The sequence below is a fragment of the Aedes albopictus genome, chromosome 2 (genome assembly GCF_035046485.1).
Source record: "Aedes albopictus strain Foshan chromosome 2, AalbF5, whole genome shotgun sequence".
NCBI lineage: Eukaryota > Metazoa > Arthropoda > Insecta > Diptera > Culicidae > Aedes > Aedes albopictus.
This window is the reverse complement of record NC_085137.1, coordinates 382576713-382597288: the sequence shown is the minus strand read 5'-3', so window position 1 is coordinate 382597288 and position 20576 is coordinate 382576713. Positions and strand designations below refer to the sequence as shown.

The following is a 20576-nucleotide window of genomic DNA, read 5'->3' as shown; positions in this document are numbered from 1 at the left end:
TCATTGGAAATAAAAAATAAAATGGTTTTTAGCCATTTTTCTTATGCGATACATTCCATATAATCTCCATATAAACGGCCGCGGGGCAAGATGGGTCACCTTCAATTTTGAACGTATTTTTGGAGCATTCAAAAGTTATTTATTTTTTATTACAAGACTATCTCATAAATGACTTCAATCAAGCGGAATGAACACTCAAAATTATAACATAAAATTATGATAATTTTTTAGTGAAAACATCGATTTTCAAGACGCCTTAGGACCACTCAAATCGTAAAGTTTTTTATATTCCAAATAAATCTATAAAATGTTTACTAGTAGCTCTTGTTTATTCAGTATGGATATGGAGCATATGTGAATGCGGAACAAATCTTATATTTTGACGTTTTTCGTTGAGAAAATGTGAATTACTTAAAAGGTGACCCATCTTGCCCCGCACTTTTTTCACGGTGCAAAATCGATAACTTTTTAAAACTGCTCGTTCAACATCATATTTTGTATTTAATGAACTTTTTATCGACTTTTAGTATAGCTAACTAGTGTATTAAAGAGTAGCGGACGAATACAAACCAATACGATTTGTATTTACAAAGTTATGGTGATCCATCCTTATGCGACCCATCTTGCCCCGCCCCACCCTAATTTGGTGATATTTTGTCTTCTTTAGTTATAATACAAAAGTTAAGAAAATTTTCATTATGAAACGTTTCTGGACCAGCCGGGGATCGAACCCGCCACCCTCAGCATGGTCTTGCTGATTGCCCGTACGCTTACCATTTCGCCTATATGAGCCGAAAGACTATTCTTCTTAATTTGCTCTTTAACAAAATAAACAATAACCGTTGCCTATTGCTGTGATTAGCACAAGTCTACCAATTCACCCCTTCTTTCTGGCATCTCTGTGATTCCTCCAAGTATATTTGTTGGGTTTGCTCCAGAAATTTATAATGTGGATTTCCTCCTTGTTTTGGTTTAGGAATAGGACAGATTGGTGAAGTACTAGATTTGTAGTAATGAGCTGAATTTTAGTATGGTGAGAAGGTCAATTCTCAGTTTCTGCAATGAAATGGCGCAAAAAGTGTGGGTATTATGAATCCTTGCCTAATTTTATGCTGTTTGAGCAAAACTTTGGGTAACAGTGTTGTTGTTTTTTCTATTTCTTGCAACATAAACAACATAGTTATCCAAAGTTTTGCTCAAACAGCATCAATTCAGGCAAGGAATCATAATACCCACACTTTTTGCACCATTTTATTGCAGAAACGGAGAATTGACCTTCTCACCATACAAAAATTCAGCTCATTACTACAAATCTAGTACTACACCGAACGTGCCCCATTGCTGTCGGGTTTTATCCAGGGGTTTATCCGGAACCCTTAGGGAATTCGTGGTGGATTGCTCCAGATATTGTTACTGTGATTCGTTCAGGATTTCTGCTTCGTTTCTTCTAGGTATTTTTGCTGGCGTTTCTCCAAGAATTTCGCCTAAAATTCTTCCAGAAATTCTTCCGGGGATTCTATAACTGTGATTCCTTCAGAAGCTTTTCTTGTTTTTTTTTTCAGGAACTCCTGATGGAATTTCTCCAGAAATTCGTTCTGGTATTCATGCAGAACTTTTTCCAAAAATAAATAAATAAATAAATATTTTCTTAGGGACTCTTTCAAGAAATCCTGCCGGGATTTGTCCATATATATCTGCTTTGATTATTCCAGGAAATTCTGCATTTTTTCTGGGAATTTCTATAAGAAAACTTTCAGATATTTCCCTAAGAATTGCTCATGCATTCATCCAGTGGTGTATTTAATGATTTCTGTTGATATTTCTACAGTAATTCCTGTTAGAATTAATCCGGGCATTCATCCATGAGTATGTCTAGGTTTTTTCAGGAATTCCTTTTAGTATTCCTTCAGGGATCCTTATAGTAGTTTCTTAAAATGTTCCTCTATAAATGCCTTCAGTCATTTCTACAGGAATTACTTATTTAGGAATTCCTCTAGAGATTTTACTACGATTCCTCTATAAGTTTTCCCAATTGGGCATCTTCTATGGCTTTTCCGGGGGTTCCTCTTGGGATTTTTTTAGGGTTACTTCTTGGTATTCCTACACGAAAATCTCTTGGTATTGCTTCTAAAATTCCTTTAGGAATTCTTCTGGAATTTGTGCTGGAATTCATCAACCCATTTCTGCTGAAACTGCTCCAGATTTACCCTAGAACTTTTTTTCAGGAGTTCCTCCATGGATTTCTCAAGAAATTTCATCTGATATCCTATCAAAGATTTCTTCAAAGATTGCAATACGAAATCCTTCAATGATTTCTTTAGGAATTGCTGCAAGAGCTCCTCCAGGGATGTCTCTAGGGATTTTTACGGAGATTGCAATAAGAATTCTTTTAGAAATTGCTTTTGGTCATATTCACAAAACCATATAAATCATAGTTGAATTTTTTTTGGAAATTATGAACTTTTGAAATTTCTTGAAGGTATTTCAGGAGAACTTTCAAATAATGGAATAGTTGGAAAAATTCTGGAATTCACCTGACAGAATTCCTGGACGAATAGCTGGAATGTATTAGAAAAACTAGGAGTGGGTAATGTCTGAGACATAACCGCAATGTTGACGTAGGACAAAGACTGGAACGAGATTCTGACTTTTATATTTCCATAATACAATGTTTGTTGTTATGATAATTCAAATGGTGGACTGATGTGTTGAGTAGAGTTGTTGTGTGATCGCTTTCGCTGAACGCATTCATAACCCAACAAACATTTTTGCTGTATAAGAGTAAAACAAATCACTCTTAAGCTAACTTTAACTCAAGAAGCTGTTATTCAGCTGGTTCGGTTACTTGGAAAGATGTTGACTAGTTCAAGAGTCATTTGGTTTTGAAGAGAAATGGTCAAATTACTGTTCTACGAGAGAATTTTCATCGAGCGGATAAAATTATTAGATAATTGAACGGCGTTGGATAGATCTTTTCAACTAAAGTTTAACGTGAAACTCTTTCGACAATGAGCCATTTTACGAAGTGACAACAATGTTGATGATGATATTGGTTTTCACGGGTTATTGGACGCTACCTTCTGTCAAAATTCATTCATAAAATCGGCTCGTTAAATGGACTATACGTTGTTTTCATCCGGGAAGAACATATTAGTGGCCGACTTCACTATTGCTGAACTACCAAGCTTTCAGTCTGTCGCTTTTAATCATCCGAATCATAACTCTTGAGGAATCATTTTCGCTGATCCTGGAAAAGACCATTTATAAAACGGAAGATTTTGGCAAGACAATTGCATGAATTCATCACGCAATGCGATTTTACCCATACTGAATGCTGCCGTTTGCTGTCGTGGATGACATTCCTGGTGCTGCCACCACGATAGCCGAGAGTCATCGCTGAGTTTGTGTGCTGCTGCCTAGCTGGGAGGTGACATCTCCCTTCTCCTTGACTGATCCAAGGAAAATGACGAAAGATAACAGAGGAAACAGCTGCTATGCCCCTAGATTAGCAGATGAAGCTCCTCCCATTCGGCGGGCTTTCCAGTTTATTCCGTTTGTATGACCCGCCCACATTGTGTCAGACGCTTCAAACGACTAATAAACCGTTCTTTGAGACAATTTTTAATCGAACGGATAAACTAATTGAAGTATTGAATAGTTAAGATCATGTTAATTCGATAAATATTAGAATGAAACAATGTTCCAGGCACATTTGTCCGAATAAGATAATGCTAAATTTCGTGTAGAAAGATTAGTGATCGATTTTGCTGTTGCTGAGCCACCAAGCATTCAACCATGGAATATATCCGAAAATTATCCGGTTCATAACTCTTAAGGAATAATTTTCTCTGGTCCTGAAAAGGTCCGTTCTAATAACGGTTGATTTTAGAAAGACAATTGAAAATTATCCGCACTGAATGCGGGAAGCCATCGAAAACTGCTGCCGCCTGCTGCCGAGAATGAGATTCCTAGTTCTATCAGATAGATAGTCGAGAGTCGTCGCTGGGTTGGTGCGCAGCTTACCCAGCTGCGGAGGTAACTTCCATTGCCGGGCCCACCGCAGCCGTGATCAGTGGATGAGATTCCTGGTGCTATCACTCGTCGCAGTTGACGTGCTGCTGCGCAGCCGTGGACGTGATATCCACCTCCACCCTCCCTGACTCATCCAACGAAAATGACGAAAAAAATCAGAGGGAGCATCTTTTATGTCCCTAGATTAGCAGATGAAGCTCCTCCCATTCAGCAGGCTTTCCGGTTTATTTCGATTGCATGACCCGCCCCGCATGCTTCAGACGCTTCAAATGATTTTCGACCAAAAATGAGAAAATTTTTCATTAAACGGATAAAGTAACCAAAATATAGGAAGATTTAGATCATTTTAATTCGAAAAATGCTAGAATTAAACAAGAGAGCGTCTTTAAATTACGGCACGCAAAAATTAGTCATTTTCAACCCCTCCTCATCCCTGTCACACTTTTTGTACGGGACCTCTGAAATTTTTGTATGGGTCGTCACACTTTGCTGACCCCTCCCCTTTAAACGTGACGAAATTTATGGACGCTCCCCAATTTTTCTGATAGGACAATGCGTTGCTAAATTCTGGGTGGAACGATTAGTGGCCGGAATTCAATCTTTCATTTCTCGATTGAACCACACTTTTCTCGATTGATGGAATGAAATTATCTGATTTACAACTTTTGAGGAATTATTTCCGGTGGTCCTGAAAAGGACCGTTTGATTGATTGACGATTTTAGGAACGAAATGGCATAAAAACATCATGTCACGCAATGCGTTTTGGTGTTCTCCTTGCTAAATACAGGATGCCACCGAAAACTGGTACGCCGCTTTCTGCCATGGATGAGATTCCTGGTGCTATCCGCACGATAGCCGAGAGTTTTGCGGCTGGGTTGATGTGCCACTGTTCAGCTGTGGAGGTGACATCCACCCTGCCTGACTGATCCAACGAAAATGACGAAAGAAATCCGAGGGAACAGCTTTTATGTCCCTAGATTGGCAGATAAAGCTCCTCCCATTCGGCTGGCTTTCCAGTTTATTTCGTTTGCATGTCCCGCCCCGCATGCAACAGACGCTTGAATCGGTTAATCAACCGAGAAATGAGAAAATTTTCATTTAACGAATAAAGTAATCAAAATATTGGAAGATTTAGATAACTTTAATTCGAAAAATGGTTAAATTAAACAATGTTTCACGAAAAATGCTCTGGATAGGATAAAGCGTTGCTAAATTCCTGGTGGAATCATTAGTGGCCGGCATCATTATTGTTGCGGGGCCACCAAGCATACAATTTTTCACTTTTCGGTTGCACCACACTTCTACCGAGCGATGGAATGAAATAATTATCTGATTCACAACTCTTGAGGAATAATTTTCTATGGTCCTGAAAAGAACCGTTTGAATATTGGACGATTTCAGGCAGAAAATTGACATGAATAAATTATGCCACGCAATGCGTGTTAGATTTCCCCGTGCTGAATGCTGAACGCCGTCGAAAATTGGCCCGCCGCTGGCTGCCGTGGATGAGATTAGTGATCGCCCTCACTGTTGCTGAACCACTACCAAGAATTCAATCTTCCACTATTTGGTTTCACTACACTTTCTCGGTCGATGCAGGAAATTTATCCAATTAACTCTCTAGGAAGCATTTTCGAAGAAATTGAAATCAATTCATCATGCCACGCAATGCGTGTTGGATTTCTCCGTGCTGTTTGCTGGAAGCCGTCGAAAATTGGCCCGCCGCTTGCTGCCGTGGGTGCGATTCCGGATTTTGCTGCTGCCTCTGCCACCACCGTCGATCAATCCGATGTTCAAACACTTCCTTGGTCTGCCGTGTTAGATGGTTAAAAGGTGAATGCGCAACAGCACCCTTGCCGAAAACCACCGCCACCGAGCCGACACGGCCGTCAAAGAAGAATGACGAAAACGCAAACGAAGAAAGTGGGCAGCTCTCGTTCGATGCGTTCACCTCGAGACGACAAAGACGAATGAGGGAAGATGCGAAGAAGCAGTAGCTTTTATATTCGACGAGAGCATCCAAAATGTGCTCGATCGTGATTGGCTGGAATAAACATGGGTTCACTTTTCCCAATTTTTCAATAGTTTGTTATTGAAAATCAGCAAATGTTAATATTGTACATAATTGGTGTAAAGATTTCCAATCGATTGGAGCCAAAATTTTGAAAATTCAACGAGAAATGGCTGAGTTATTAACGCTCAAAATCTCCACTTCAAACGTAACGCGGCCGATTTCTGAAAATTTAGAATGGCACCCGGTATAGAAAAGAGAGACGTAGTCCTACGTCAAAAAATGTCTGGAGGAATTTAAGAAGGAATTCCTAGAGGAATTCGTGTTGCATTTTTCAGAGAAATTCCGGAAGTAAATCACAAAATACGCGAACACGAGACGGAACACAACACTTATCGTTCTTACTACTTAAAAGGAACTTTTAAAATTACCTTTTTGGTCGACCGGTTTCGAGCTCGAAGTTGCCCATCAGTAAGTAAGGAGTAAACCCTGGGAAAATTCCGAAGGAGTTTTCTCTGGATGAATTCCTGAAGGATTTCCTGGAGAAATGTCTGAAAACGCTTCTAGCACGCAAGTACCTATATGTTTGAAGTACAATCCCGATCAAAAGTTTGGGGTCACCCCCTCAAAAACATGTCATTTTTTTAGGCCCATATTTCCGCCAATTTGTGTCCAATTTCAAAACCCTAGGTTTCATTCAAAAGATAATATGTCAAAGAAACTTTGAACATGATTTAAAAGAAATTTTTTCAAAAAATTTGTCTGTAAACTTAACCCAAAGTTGCCAAATTTTCTAAAAAATTAATATAAACTTACGGCAGTGTCGCTGGAAATTGGGTCGACCAAATTTTAAGATGAAAGCGGTAATATAACCCATTTTCTATTAGCTTTCAACTGCTTTTTACAGAACTTAGCTAAAAAATCTAGAAAAAAAGTTATTAAGTAAATTAATCCTTGATGTCATCGGCCAAAAGTTTGGGGTCACTATCGTAAAACATGAAAAAGTGATTTGATGATATCTTTGTCATCTTTCATTCAATTTGAATTCTTCTTGGCTTATTTGAAACAAAATGAATGATACTTACTGCATAGACATTGAACCACACATATTTGTTGAAATTTACATACTAAAACTTAACGCCTCATTTTTTGAAGTGTGGTGAAATGTGTTAACTTTACATAACATTTTTATATACAAAAATCGTTAAATACGTTACGTTAAAGACATCAAACGTAAATTTAGTTAATTATCTTTGAAATGAGTCAAAAAGAATTAAAATTGAACTATAGATAACGAAGATATCACCAAATCACTTCTCCATGTTTTACGAAAGTGACCCCAAACTTTTGGCTGATACATCATACAGTGATAGACATTCGTTTAGCCGAGGCCAAAAAATTTTCAAAAAAGTGTCAGGAAACTCATACAAAAGATTTTATGATAAAACTTTTTTATGTCAGTGATAGTATATCTAGTACTGTTTGATAAAAATGTGATACATCACACTTACATATACACTGAAACAAAAACGAGGGTAGAAACCCTTCAAATGTCATTTTTTGCCTAGACATTTGTTTAGCCGAATTGTACATTTTTTAGAATTCCATAATAAAAAACTAACAAATTTCTAAAAATATCCAACAAAATCGTTTTGTATGGCGACCTGCATTATAGATCGGCTTGTAAATCATGAATTTGATTGTGTTCGGAAGTGTTGCCATATTAATTTTACATGTATCTCATATAAATATGTCATAATATTGTAAATGTTTCCAAATTGAGATTTGATGTATTTATTTTATCGAAAGTGTTTCAGGAGAATCTAATGAAAGTTTCATGACGAGTGCAGGTTGAAAATTTACGAAAAACAATGTTTTTAACAGAAAAAGATAACGAAAACCATCAAAAAATCACGTATTTAAGTATTGTTTTGATGAAATATGATGGTTTAACTTGCATAAATCACAGTTTTTACCAGGTTTTTACTACTACTACGTCTGCTCATAGCTTCCAACATCTTCTAGACTGTATTGTGGCTGAAATAACATACATTGGATGGCTCACAATTTGAGAAATGGTACCGAAAGTATTCAAATTTCTAGCATGAACTACTTGTTTCATAATTTAGACGTTCTTTTCAAAAAAATCATGTTAAAAATGAATGTGGTTCAAAACTAAGACTCATTTATTTCTTCGGATTGAATGAAATAAGCCAATTGTTTGACCATATCTTGCATTTTTGTATGAGCATCTGCTTGTAATTAAACAGGATTCAAAAATTCCGACACTTCTTGCAGTTCTTTCACTTAGCAGTCTTCTAACTCATTTGGTAACGCTAGTATCAAACAGGAATACTTCACAGGCATTAGGGCACGTCTTTGTTTCAACGCAGAACTATTTATTTTAGCTTCTATCAATCCCATTTTGAGGTTTAACCAACCAAAAACCAATATACTTACTTTTTTCATGACATTTTATTTATTAATTTGAACATTTCTAACAATAATTCTGTGAAATATTTCCAAAACTGCTAATGCAGCTTACGTTTGGGTGTTTACAGAAATTATTTTTCTTAAATAAATTTGTTTATCATCGCCTCTCCTTATTGGGACATTTTTTTAGAAAATTTCTCTGAATTTCACAAATAAATAAACTTTTAAGGTAAATTTTCTTGCTAACACGTCATAAACTAAATGCCTTGGGGTATATCCTCGAAATATTTTCACGAAATTGCAAAAAATCTATTGAAAACAAATTTTTCATTTACCTCGGCTAAACGAATGTCTAGGCAAAAAATGACATTTGAAGGGGTTTTACCCTCGTTTTTGTTTCAGTGTATATGTAAGTGTGATGTATCACATTTTTATGAAACAGTACTAGATATACTATCTCTGACATAAAAAAGTTTTATCATAAAATCTTTTGTATGAGTTTCCTGACATTTTATTGGAAATTTTTTGGCCTCGGCTAAACGAATGTCTATCACTGTATTGAGGGGTGACCCCAAACTTTTGGTCGATGACATGAAGAGTTAATTTACTTATTAACATTTTTTCTAGATTTTTTAGCTAAGTTCTGTAAAAAGCAGTTGAAAGCTAATAGAAAATGGGTCATATTACCGCTCTCATCTTAGAATTTGGTCGACCCAATTTCCAGCGACACTGCTGTAAGTTTATATTCATTTTTTAGAAAATTTGACAACTTTGGGTTAAGTTTACATACAAAAATTTTTGAAAAAGTTTCTTTTAAATCATGTTCAAAGTTTCTTTGACTTATTATCTTCTGAATGAAATCTAGGGTTTTGAAATTAGACACAAATTGGCGGATATATGGGCCTAAAAAAATGACATGTTTTTGAGGGGGTGACCCCAAACTTTTGATCGGGAGTGTTGGTCAGAGTGACAGTGAAAGAATCACAAGAAATATTCCTGAAAGAATCACAGAACGGATTTCTGAAGAAACTACTTTGCAGGAGCTGCAGGGGGTATTCTTGAAGGAATTTATGGATTCCAGACTAAATCTGTGGATGAACTAGGGTAGAAGCTTCAGTTTTGGCCAGCCCGGAGTTTTGGCCATACTGCGGTGTTCAGCCTGTTACGATCTAAATCGGTATAAATTTATTTTTACTAGTAGATTCTAATATAACATGATGATTACAGCTGTGAAAACCATACATTTTGAGTAAAAACTGGAAGAAAAAAATAATTTTCCTTAGAAAATCAGCTCCCATTTATCTATTTTGGCCACTTCCATAAGAAATACACTTCTGCTTCTAATTTGGCCACTCCCATAAGAAATACACGTGATTGGCCAAAATAGAAACCAAAGCTGAGAATATGGCCAAAACCGCAACAATGCTTCTATTTTGGCCAGTGCCACTTTCAATACAAAAATCAAGTATTAGCTTGATTTCTGCATTTTTCTGATAAAGTATAGATCGAAACCTTTCATTTGACACATTGTCAGTTTTCATAGGATTATTGGTTATTTTTATAAAAAATATTTCCCTTAAACTGGCCAAAACCGGTGCTCGCACCCTACTCAAAAATTTCTCGGAGATAATTGTATAAGAACTTTTCGATGACGTCTTGGAGAATTTATTCCAGTAGGGAATCACGCCACTTGGGCGGTGGCTTCTATTTTCGTCTGTTTTCCGCTATAACTAAGTCAAATTTGAATCAATTGACACAATTTTTGGAATGCGGTGAGATTGGTATAGTATCTACCCGTGTACAACATTTCAAGCCAACTGGTTCAAAATTGACCGAGTTATAGTGGAAAACAGACGAATATAGAAGCCACCGCCCAAGTGGCGCGATACCCTATCTCTCTAAAATTATACTTTCAATTACAGAGAACTTAATTTTCTTACTTTTGATCTCGAGGGAATGTGGGAAACAATGAGATACCCGTCAGACTGGTAGACGGTGGTGGAAGCGGATATCCGATTGTTGTTGTCATTCCCAAGCAGGGCTAGAGGTGTTCGTGGTTACCCGAGCAAAAGTTTATCTGCTAAAGACGGATTTCTGAAATTTCTGGCCGAACACCTTAATATTTTTTTGAAAAGATCCCGAGAGGGATTTCTGAAGGAATCACACAGGAATTCTTGGTGCATTTTCTGAAAGGAGGAATTCTAGAGCAAATATGGGAGCAATCCCTGGAGAAATTTCTGAAGAAATCGCTTGAGGAATCCCTAAAGGAGTTCCTAGACAAATTTCTGGACGAATCGTTGGGAGAACTTCTGGACGAATTCCTGGAGCTAGGAATTCGTGGAGAAACCCCTGGAGGAATTCCTGGAGAAATCCCTGAAGCAACTCCTTGAGGAATCGCTGGAGGAAATCCTGGAAGAACTTCTGGACAAATTCTTGACGGAATTCCTGGAGGAATTTCTGGAAGTATATCTGGAGTAGTTCCTAGAGAAATCGCTAGAGGAATTCTTGGAGGAAACCCTGGATGTATTTCTGAAACAATATTTTGAGGATTTCCTGGAGACATCCTTGAAGAAATTCCTAGACGAATGCCTGGAGCAATCCCTGGATAAATTCGTAGATGAGTTCCTAGTGGAATCCTGGGAGGGACCTCTGGTAGAATTCCGGAGCAATCCCTAGAGACATATCTGGAGGGATTCCGGGATAAATTCGCAGAGGAATTCCCAAAATAATTCCTGGAGGAATTTCTGAAGGAATACCTAGGAAACCCTGGAAGAATCCCTGGAGAAATTCCAGCAGAAATTCCTGGAGGACTCCCGGAAGAAATTCCAGGAAGAATTCCTGAAGAATTCCAAGGATCAATTTCTGGTGGAATTCTAGGAGGAGTTTCTGAAGAAATCCCACGAGGAAGTACTGAAGAAATCGAAACTGTGAAGAAACCGTTGAAATTCCTGAGGTAATCCTGAACGAATCCTAAACAGAGTACGTAGAGGAACTCTTGGAAGAATCCCTGTAGCAGTTTCAGAAGGAATTCCTGGGAGAGTTCCTGAAGAAACCCCAGGAGGAATCTCGGAAGCAATCCCAAGATGAATTCTTAAGGCCGCACGGGACGACGTGTAATTTTTCATATCTTCCCTCTCTTTCTAACAATTTGCCTCGCGATTTTGAAGAAGCAAATATCAACATCCACTGCACTGATGTAGCTGAAACTTTAGTCGATTGTGCACCACAAGTGAGCAATTGAACGATCAAATTTCTAGTCAATAATATGAAGTGGAAGTTGAGATTTGCGTCTTACTAACAGAGCAATGGCGGACGATTCAACCACCGTCCCGTCCGGTGGGACGGGACTTAAAGGGAATCTCTAAACAGTTCTTGGAAGACGTCTTGGATGGATTCCTGGAGAAGTTTCAGAAAGGATTCCAGAAGGAAACCCAAGAAAAGTTCTTGGAGGCATTTTAAAAATATTCCTGGAAGTTGTTCCTGCAAGAATCACAGAAGGAATTTGCGGGTGAATCTCTGTCTGGAGGAATTTGTGAAGAAACCCCATGATGAATCCCGGAAGCATTCCCAAGAGAAATAGGGAATCTCAGGAGAGATTTCTTAGCGAATTCCTGGAAGATTTTCTGTAGGATTCTCTGGATAAAAAAAATCTGAAGAAATCCATGCCTGCAGTAGTTTCTGGACGAATTATCGAAGGACTACTTGGATGGACTCCTAAAGAATTTATGAACATTTTTTTTAAAGAAATTCCTGGTTTAATACTTTAAAAATCCCTAGTAAAATTTTCCGAAAGAATTTGTGGAAGACATTCCTGTAGAAATACTTCGAATTATTCCAGATAGACCTATTGGAGCAATATCTAGCGGAATTCTGGTAGAAACATATGAAACATCTGAAGCAATACCTTTAAAGGATCTCTGGAGAAATTCCTGAAGGAAACCTCGAAAACAGCATTTGAACAATCACTGGATAAATGTGTGGTTGAACACCTAGATGAATTCTAGAAGGAATCTCTGGAGGAATTCATGATGGAATCACTGCTGCAAGCTATTGAAAAAAAAAATCATGGAGGAATTGTTCATACTCTACTCTTATAGTTAACGAAACTAGAAATAAATCTAAAACAGTCATTTTGATTCCTGCAATGCCGATTTGCATACACACATATCGGGCGGACATGCCGCTTGAAAGTAATCTCTAGTCTTTCTCGGATCACGCGTTGCACTTTCCCAAACTTTTCCAGCTCCGAAGACAAACATTTATCCGTGATCTCCGGTGGCAAATCATTGAATTCTATTCATTTGAATAGGCAAATCTTCTAGGCTCTGTGTTCTTCCACAATGACTCCTCCATGGTATCAAGCGACACGAACTCCACGAACAATGAACGATCATGTGCTTTTTATATGCAGTTCTCATCTGCAGTAAATCCGTGTCTAGCCTCTTCAGGAAATACGCAATTTCCACCCAGGATGGCCGTGGGCTACCCGGCGGGAAGCGGAACTGCACTGTAACGAACATTTCACTCATTTAAATCATTTTTGTTGCCACACTACCAACGAACGATGATATGATCGACCGGTGCAAACTGTAGACAAAAACTACCTGATCAAAGAGCACAATCAGTTTGTATCGAACAGCAGCTGCGACAGAACTGAAAACACTAACCTTTTCGAATGGACAGTAGGGTGGGGCGGGGCAAGATGGGTCACCTAAGGATGGATCACCATAACTTTGTAAATACAAATCGTATTGGTTTGTATTCGTCCGCTACTCTTTAATACACAAGTTAGCTATGCTAAAAGTCGATAAAAAGTTCATTAAATACAAAATATGATATTAAACAAGCAGTTTTAAAAAGTGATCGATTTTGCGCCTTCAAAAAAGTGCGGGGCAAGATGGGTCAGCTTTTAAGTAATTCACATTTTCTCAACGAAAAACGTCAAAATATAAGATTTATTCCGCATCCATATATGCTCCATATCCATACTGAGTAAACAAGAGCTACTAGTAAACATTTTATAAATTTATTTGGAATATAGAAAACTTTACGATTTGAGTGGTCCTAAGGCGACTTGAAAATCGATGTTTTCACTAAAAAATTATCATAACTTTATGTTATAATTTTGAGCGTTCATTCCGCTTGATTGAAGTCATTTATGAGATAGTTTTGTAATGAAAAATAATTATCTTTTGAATGCTCCAAAAATACGTTCAAAATTGAAGGTGACCCATCTTGCCCCGCGGCCGTTTATATGGAGATTATATGGAATGTATCGCATAAGAAAAATGGCTAAAAACCATTTTATTTTTTTTATTTCCAATGAGAGTGAATAATTTTTCAATCAATGCCCCAAACTTTTGTATATTCATGCTGGTCATCTAACAAAATTATTAACATAATCAAAACATAAGTAATGCGCCCAAAAATGGCACTGACCCATCTTACCCCGCGACCCATCTTGCCCCGCCCCACCCTATTACTTTATAGGATCCCCTTCAAAACTTAAATCGTTACGAAATTTGTTGTAGTGCTCATTCAAATTTCTAATACGCTTTACACAATGATCTTTTTTCTTTTCATTCCAGGTAAGTTATAACGCTGCCGGTGTACTGGCACACATCGCCTCCGACGGGGAAGCGGCGTGGATCATTACCGCGCCAACCCGAGATGCGGTTTTGATCCGCATGGTAGAGGCCATCGAACGGTGGAACTTGGCCGCTGAGCGGAACATCAACTACCGTAGCTTCGAGCCAATTCTGGGACTAATTCGGTGTTACCACACGCCCGCTTGTCAGCACTGGGCCGTCTGGGCTCTGGCCAACCTAACCAAAGTAAGTGTATTTCATTGTTTTTAGAAATAAATATTCTTCTAGATGGAAACTTTTCGATTCAGGTGTATCCAGCGAAATACTGTCGACTGGTGGAGAGCGAGCGAGGCGTAGAACTGCTGCAAGAGTTGATCGCACACCCGCAGCCGTACAAAAGGTTGAAGGAACTGGCGGAGATGGTTTTGCGGCACTGTCAAAATTTTCCCGATTCACCGGATCAATGTAGAAAGATGGACCTGGATGGCTAGGTAGGTGCGAATCATTTCCCATAGTCAGAGTAGTTGTTGAGTTAAATGCGATAAGAACCTTACACATGCATAAAACATTTCTACATAGATTTTCCTTGTGTGAACGTGTTCAGACAAACAAACTGGCGTACGAAATTTACCAATAGTAGTAACGTTAAGGCTTGTAATAAAACTATCTATTTAAAAAAAAAAAACTAAATTATTATGGCAGAGCAAAGCAGAAGTTATAGTGGATGCGTGGATGTCAGAGGAGTCAATTGTTTTCTTTTAAAGAAGTTCATAGGTTGTAATGTCTGCATCTGCATAACTTGGTCATCTTAGAGGAACTAAGAACCACGTCAAGCATGTGATTTTCTCAAAAACGTCAATACAAAAACACGTTTTGTAAAGTAAACCTATACTAATCATTGCAAGAAAGCTTTGAACTGGTTTTTAATGTCATTGGACGTCCAAAAATCAGAAAATTTTACCTTGAGCGTTGTGAGCTACATAGCGGATCTATGCTTATGATTTCTTATTTAGTGTTGTGCAATGGGTAATCAATATTATGAGAAGTGTTGTATATCAGTGCATTAACAAACGATGGGATGGTAGCATGGTTTACCATGGTCATTAGCACTATATTTCAACTTTTAGGATTTATAGAACTATTACACAGCCATTGTCGAAGTTTAGAATCTTCATTCAAGATTAAGATGTAGACGTTAGAATCTATGAGCTTCGACTCAAAGGGAAGAAAAGTTCCCTGTGTGTTAAATCCCTCGTCTACGATAGAATATACGATCTTCTAACGTGCTAAATAGCTGTTGATTATCTACATAACATGCTTTTTGAAACATGGCGAAACAGTTGCAGTTATGTTGTCAAAATTATGACTGACTTGAATTACAAATTATAGTTTCATCTGCAAACTGTACATTTTCTCAAAATCATTCTTTGTCCAAATGCACAAAACGATTTAGATTTGTGTTTTTTTCAGCAACGTCTTTTAATGGCTTCGATCTTCTGATAAGTTTTAATGTTTTAAACTTGTAACCCGCATTCGCACAATAACTTATTTTTTTAATGATGTCGGAATATTGCACATTTTGACTGACATTTATTTGTTTATTTAGTATGTAATTTATACTAAGCCTACCATAAGGTTGGTTCTATTGATTTCGAGTAACAGAAACCATATGGGCTCGAAGTTTGCTTCAAACATGTATACAATGATAATGTAGGCATTACGAATATTTCACCCCAATCCTACGTTTCGGCAGGTCGATTTGGGTTTCTCTAACAACAAACCTCCCCCCCCCCTCTCCCTTTTTCTAACGAATGTTATCAGTGTGTGTATAGAAGATTCTATAGCTTTAAGTGAAAGATACATTTATTTTTTGCACAACTAAACTATTTAATTGGCAGCCGTAAAATGTAAAAAAAAATCTTTAACAAACATAAATAAAGATCTGAAATTGAAAACGCTGCTCAGTTAATTACAGATATCACATTCATTGCTTTTCAGATAGCCAGCGCTTGACACTGATAATACACCAGAAAATGGCGTTTTGCCTCAGTACCCGACCGTTTGAGTTCGTCGCTTGTTGAAGTTTGACTTGTCCACCGTTGAAGTCTTCTACCATCCACAATTGTTTAGTTTCTCTTTTTTTTTACTCAAGTAAGCATTCAAATCCTTATACAACTATCTGAGTGAAATTTGTTCTAGCCTGAATGTCTGTTCTCTGTGTTCCAACCTCGTTTATGCCTTACGCTCTCCAGATCTCTATCCGCTTGATCCGTCCACCTCGCACGCTGCCTTCCAGGTCTTCTTACAGTGGTGCTCATCCTGCGGCCCGCGGGCCGCATGCGGCCCTCCAAGCCTTAAGATGCGGCCCGCGGTGTACTTTAAAACAAATCGAAATTTTTGAACCATTTTTTGTAATAATTCGTTAAATTAATTAACATATCAAACAAAACAAATGCTGATCAATTTTCACATTGTTGAACACAAATTAAATGATAAATAAACAAAAAGAACAATCCATTCAGGTAAGATTCGAAATCGCAACTCCGAAATATTTCGGCATTTTAGCTAAGTCACAAAGCCAGCTTATAGTTATTTATAAGTGGTACGTATCAAATGAAAGTTTGTTAAATATGTAATCTTGAAAGATTTAAAAATTAGTTGCAGTTTTTAAGCGCAGTCAATGCAACGCTGAGCAAATATTTCACATTTCGCCTTTCCGAAGTACATAAAAACACAAAGCACGAAGTTCTTGACAAAATTCTCAACAAATCTCAACTTGGTTGCCAATATTGTTTAATTTTCATTGTTTGTTAAAATTTCTATTATAAGACTCACACATTTTTCGAAACAAAACTTGCGAATCCAATTTGAATTGTCCAGGCGAAACTCCTAAACGAACTTAAAGAAAAAAAAATTCAGGCAAGATTCATAAAGCGTCTCCTGTGCCCTTTTGGAGAAACTTTTTTATACATTTTTGGAGAAACTCCAGGAAACATTATTGGAGAAACATTTTAAGCAACTCTAAGCGAAATATATGGTGAAACTCAAATCATCCTGGAGAAAATAAACCTGAAAAAACTCAATGAGAAAGTTGTGGCGATACTGCATGGATATTGAGCATCTCTAGAAAAATGTTCTTGTGCCACTTTAACAGAAATTTCTTAAACAACTTTAGAATAAATTCCTCGAGCAACAAAAAGAGAACTTTCAGGAGTAACTACAAACAAGATTCCAGGACCAACTGCATCAAGACCCAAAAGATTCCTAGAACGCCTGAGGAAAATTTGAACAATAAATTTGAAGCAACTTTAGAAGATAATGTTGAAGAAACTTCCGGAAACAATTGTTGAAAATCTAATTTTGAAAGAAATTTAATGATGAGGTATTTCATCAACTTTAGAAAAGACTTATGGAAAGAATTCAAGAACCTTCTGGAAAATTTTCGAAGAAGCCCGGAAGCTATTCTAGGAGAAATTCTTGGAAACGATTAATGAGGAATTCCTGAAGTGACTTCAGGGCAGTTCCAAAGGCAAATCTAAGAGGAGTTCTTGGAGGTGTTCCAAGAGAATTCTAGAAAAACTAAAAGAAACTTCAAGAAATTTCTCGAAAACCTTCTGGAGCAACTCCACAAGAAATTTCAGGAGAAAATCCAGCAAACCTTTTTGGAGCGGTTCAAAAGAAATTCTTGGAAAAGCTGCATGACAAGTTCTTGAAGTGGCTTCAAGGCAACTTCTAAATTGTTTGTTTGAATTTCAATTTGAAGCTCAAACGTTTTTCTCAACCAAACTTATTAATCTAAATTGAACTCCACTAATGGCAATAGATTATAAAGTTTGACTCTTACACAAGTTCTGAACAGTTCAGATTTTTAATAAATATGCTTTAGAATTGTTCTTTTTGTTGTTTTTGTGCATCGATGTTTTATGCGGCCCGCAGGTCGATCCCGAATTGCAAATTTGGCCCGCGGTATCCTCCAGCCTGAGCACCACTCTCTTAGTACCTTCCGTATCACTTGCGAACACTAGTTTTGCATGGTAGTTTTTTTGGGGTTAAGTAGCGACAACCCCTGGTCATGGTCAATGCAGAACAGATGTATCACCCCCTTGGTTGTTAGTGACGGATGTTATTAAGGCTCAAATGAGAATAGCATATTATCCAAAACTGGAAAAGCACTTTTCTCCAGAATGACAAATGAGCGAACAAAACCAGCGTGTCCGATTGTCATAATTGTCCAAATAAACAATCGGACATTCTTATTTTCTTCGATTTGTGGTTCATTTTGGAAAAAAGTGCTTTTTAAGTTCTGGCCAATATGCCATTCTCAATTGAGCCTTAATGTGTATGTGCGTATAAGTAGATAATTATTATGAAGATGAAGCGTTATTGCCGATGTATAACAGTTTGTTTATTTTAGTACAGTCGGCTCTCTACATCTCGATATTGAAGGGACTATCTCGATGGTCGATGGTGGAGAGATCGAAGTGAAGAACCGATTTGTAATGCACAGGGGTTTGCCGATATCGATAAATCCGATATTATCGATAATTATCGGGTCCAAATTATCGATACGATATCCGATAATTCAAAAACCGATATCGACGATATTCCTTGAACGATATCGGATAGTCCATCAGTGCTGCAAAGCTTTGGATTTATCACGAATGGATAGTTCAACGCAAGGTTCAATCATGTTCAACGACATTTAAAAGTTATCCTTTATTTACTTAAGTGTCCATAAGGGAGGCTAACTCAGAAATCTGTATAGCGTATTTTCCTATACTGAGAGTATATTAAGTATGGGTTTCCGCTGTTGTATCAAGCTGCAAGAAAATGATTAACTGTAGTAGGTATATAGAATTGCTACTTTAGTTCCTCCTGAGCGTTTGTCTCCGGAAAGGCTCAATAAATAAACATGAAATGAACATGATGTTAATATTATCACTTTTAAAAGGTAATCAGCTAAACTGGAATCGCCAAATATGAAAAAAAGTAAATGTAAAAATAAAATGTCATTTTTTATTCATTATCGGATATCGGATCCGATATCGATAATTGGAAACCGATATCGTTTCGGTATCGATAATTCGGTAAACCGATATCGATAATATCGATAAATGAGCTCGCGGCACACCACTTAGATTGAAAAACCCTCCGTAACTAGGAAAAACCGTCAACAAACAGATGTCACTTTGCATTTCCAGAATGTTTTGCACAGATGAAACGAGATCTAGCAACCTGTTAATATGGGCATATCGACATATGGAGAGCAAATCTAGAACAAAAACGAATGAGATCGCATCGAAATAAGGGGATATCGAGATAAGGAGATATTGACATGTAGAGAGGTAAAATGTATGCAGATTGAGAGGACCGTCCAATCCATCGAGATAGGGAGAGATATCGAGATGTAGAACATCGACGACATGTTAACAAGATCGTTAACGGTTAAAGTTAGAAGAAACACGATCCGCGTAGTTAGCATAGCATAGTATAGCATAGCTGACCGTACACATCTTGGGGTGGCTGTCGATAGAGACGTTTAATGTGCCAGAAAAGTTGCCTGGGACTTAACAAACCTTTCATTTAACGGACTCTCGACACCTGGCCAGTTCCTTACGATCAGCGGGGATGGGGAGGAAATGTTGATTAGATATCTACACAGAATATGTCCAAGAACTTGGCCCACTTCATAGATATCTAGAATTGGAAATTGAATAGGGTTTAATGGGGTGCTTTCCTTGGCGAAAAAGCTTATGAAAAATTGTCATGGTTAAATCATTTACCTGGTTACCACTGAAAAAGTGAACATAAGCATTAAGCGAGTCGCACAAATTTCGTAGGTAGTACAGCTCTGGACCACAGTTATGAGGATTGCCTCCTTCCCGTCGGATACCAAAGATTGGAGACTTATCTCTGACTTCTCGACAAGACTGACGCAATCTTTCAACAGTCGAGAGTTGTCCTGGCCTCGTCCTTGTGACTGCTGAGGAATATGAAAGTATGGTTAGTTAGACACCTAAGTAAGATGTAGAAAGTTCTACGATCTCTCAGGCCTAGGTGTCAAGGGATATGATTGTTCTAGATGTTGTTAGTGGAAGGGTACTCCAAAGGATGCGGTTGGGCAATGTTCAGGCTCATCATTATTAGACTGCTTCGAATAAGTTATCTGTCCAATACGTCCTGGTTTCCTCGCCATCGGCATTTATTTGAATTACTTAATGTTTCGGTTGAGAATTTGGAATATTAGATAATATGAACATTGACGTCGAATACGCTACATATTTGTGATACACTCGCCACAGTCATACATTTTTACAATATTATTTGTATCATACAATAAATTTACCTGAATCCTGCAAAAAAATGCGACGTTGATTAGCAGCAAAATTAAAATATAAATATTACATAAATATCAAAAAGTGCATCAAACTTTGATCTTGGAGTATTTGTAAACTACTGCCTGATTACTTTAGGCTGGAAAATTTCAAGATCAAAATTTGATTTGGTAGAT

The 20576-nt window shown here is 37.6% G+C and overlaps 1 protein-coding gene and 1 long non-coding RNA gene across 15 annotated transcripts in view; one reads left to right on the top strand and one right to left on the bottom strand.

Annotated features, from left to right (window-relative positions):
- LOC109425653 (protein zer-1 homolog) overlaps positions 1-16020 on the top strand; it is a 60413-nt gene extending 44393 nt beyond the window's left edge. For all 14 annotated transcript variants that reach the window (XM_062853101.1, XM_062853087.1, XM_062853096.1 and 11 more), the window contains 2 exons: positions 14066-14311; positions 14374-16020. In XM_062853101.1, the coding sequence (XP_062709085.1) occupies positions 14066-14311; positions 14374-14556 (429 nt within the window). In that variant the 3' untranslated portion in view covers positions 14557-16020. The remainder of the gene's footprint in view (positions 1-14065; positions 14312-14373) is intronic.
- On the bottom strand, positions 23-14059 carry LOC134288387 (uncharacterized). Its single transcript, XR_009997934.1, has 2 exons — positions 13189-14059; positions 23-99 (listed from the first exon to the last, which is right to left on the bottom strand). It is a non-coding gene; the product is annotated as an uncharacterized LOC134288387 (long non-coding RNA).
- Positions 16021-20576: the final 4556 nt, after the last annotated feature.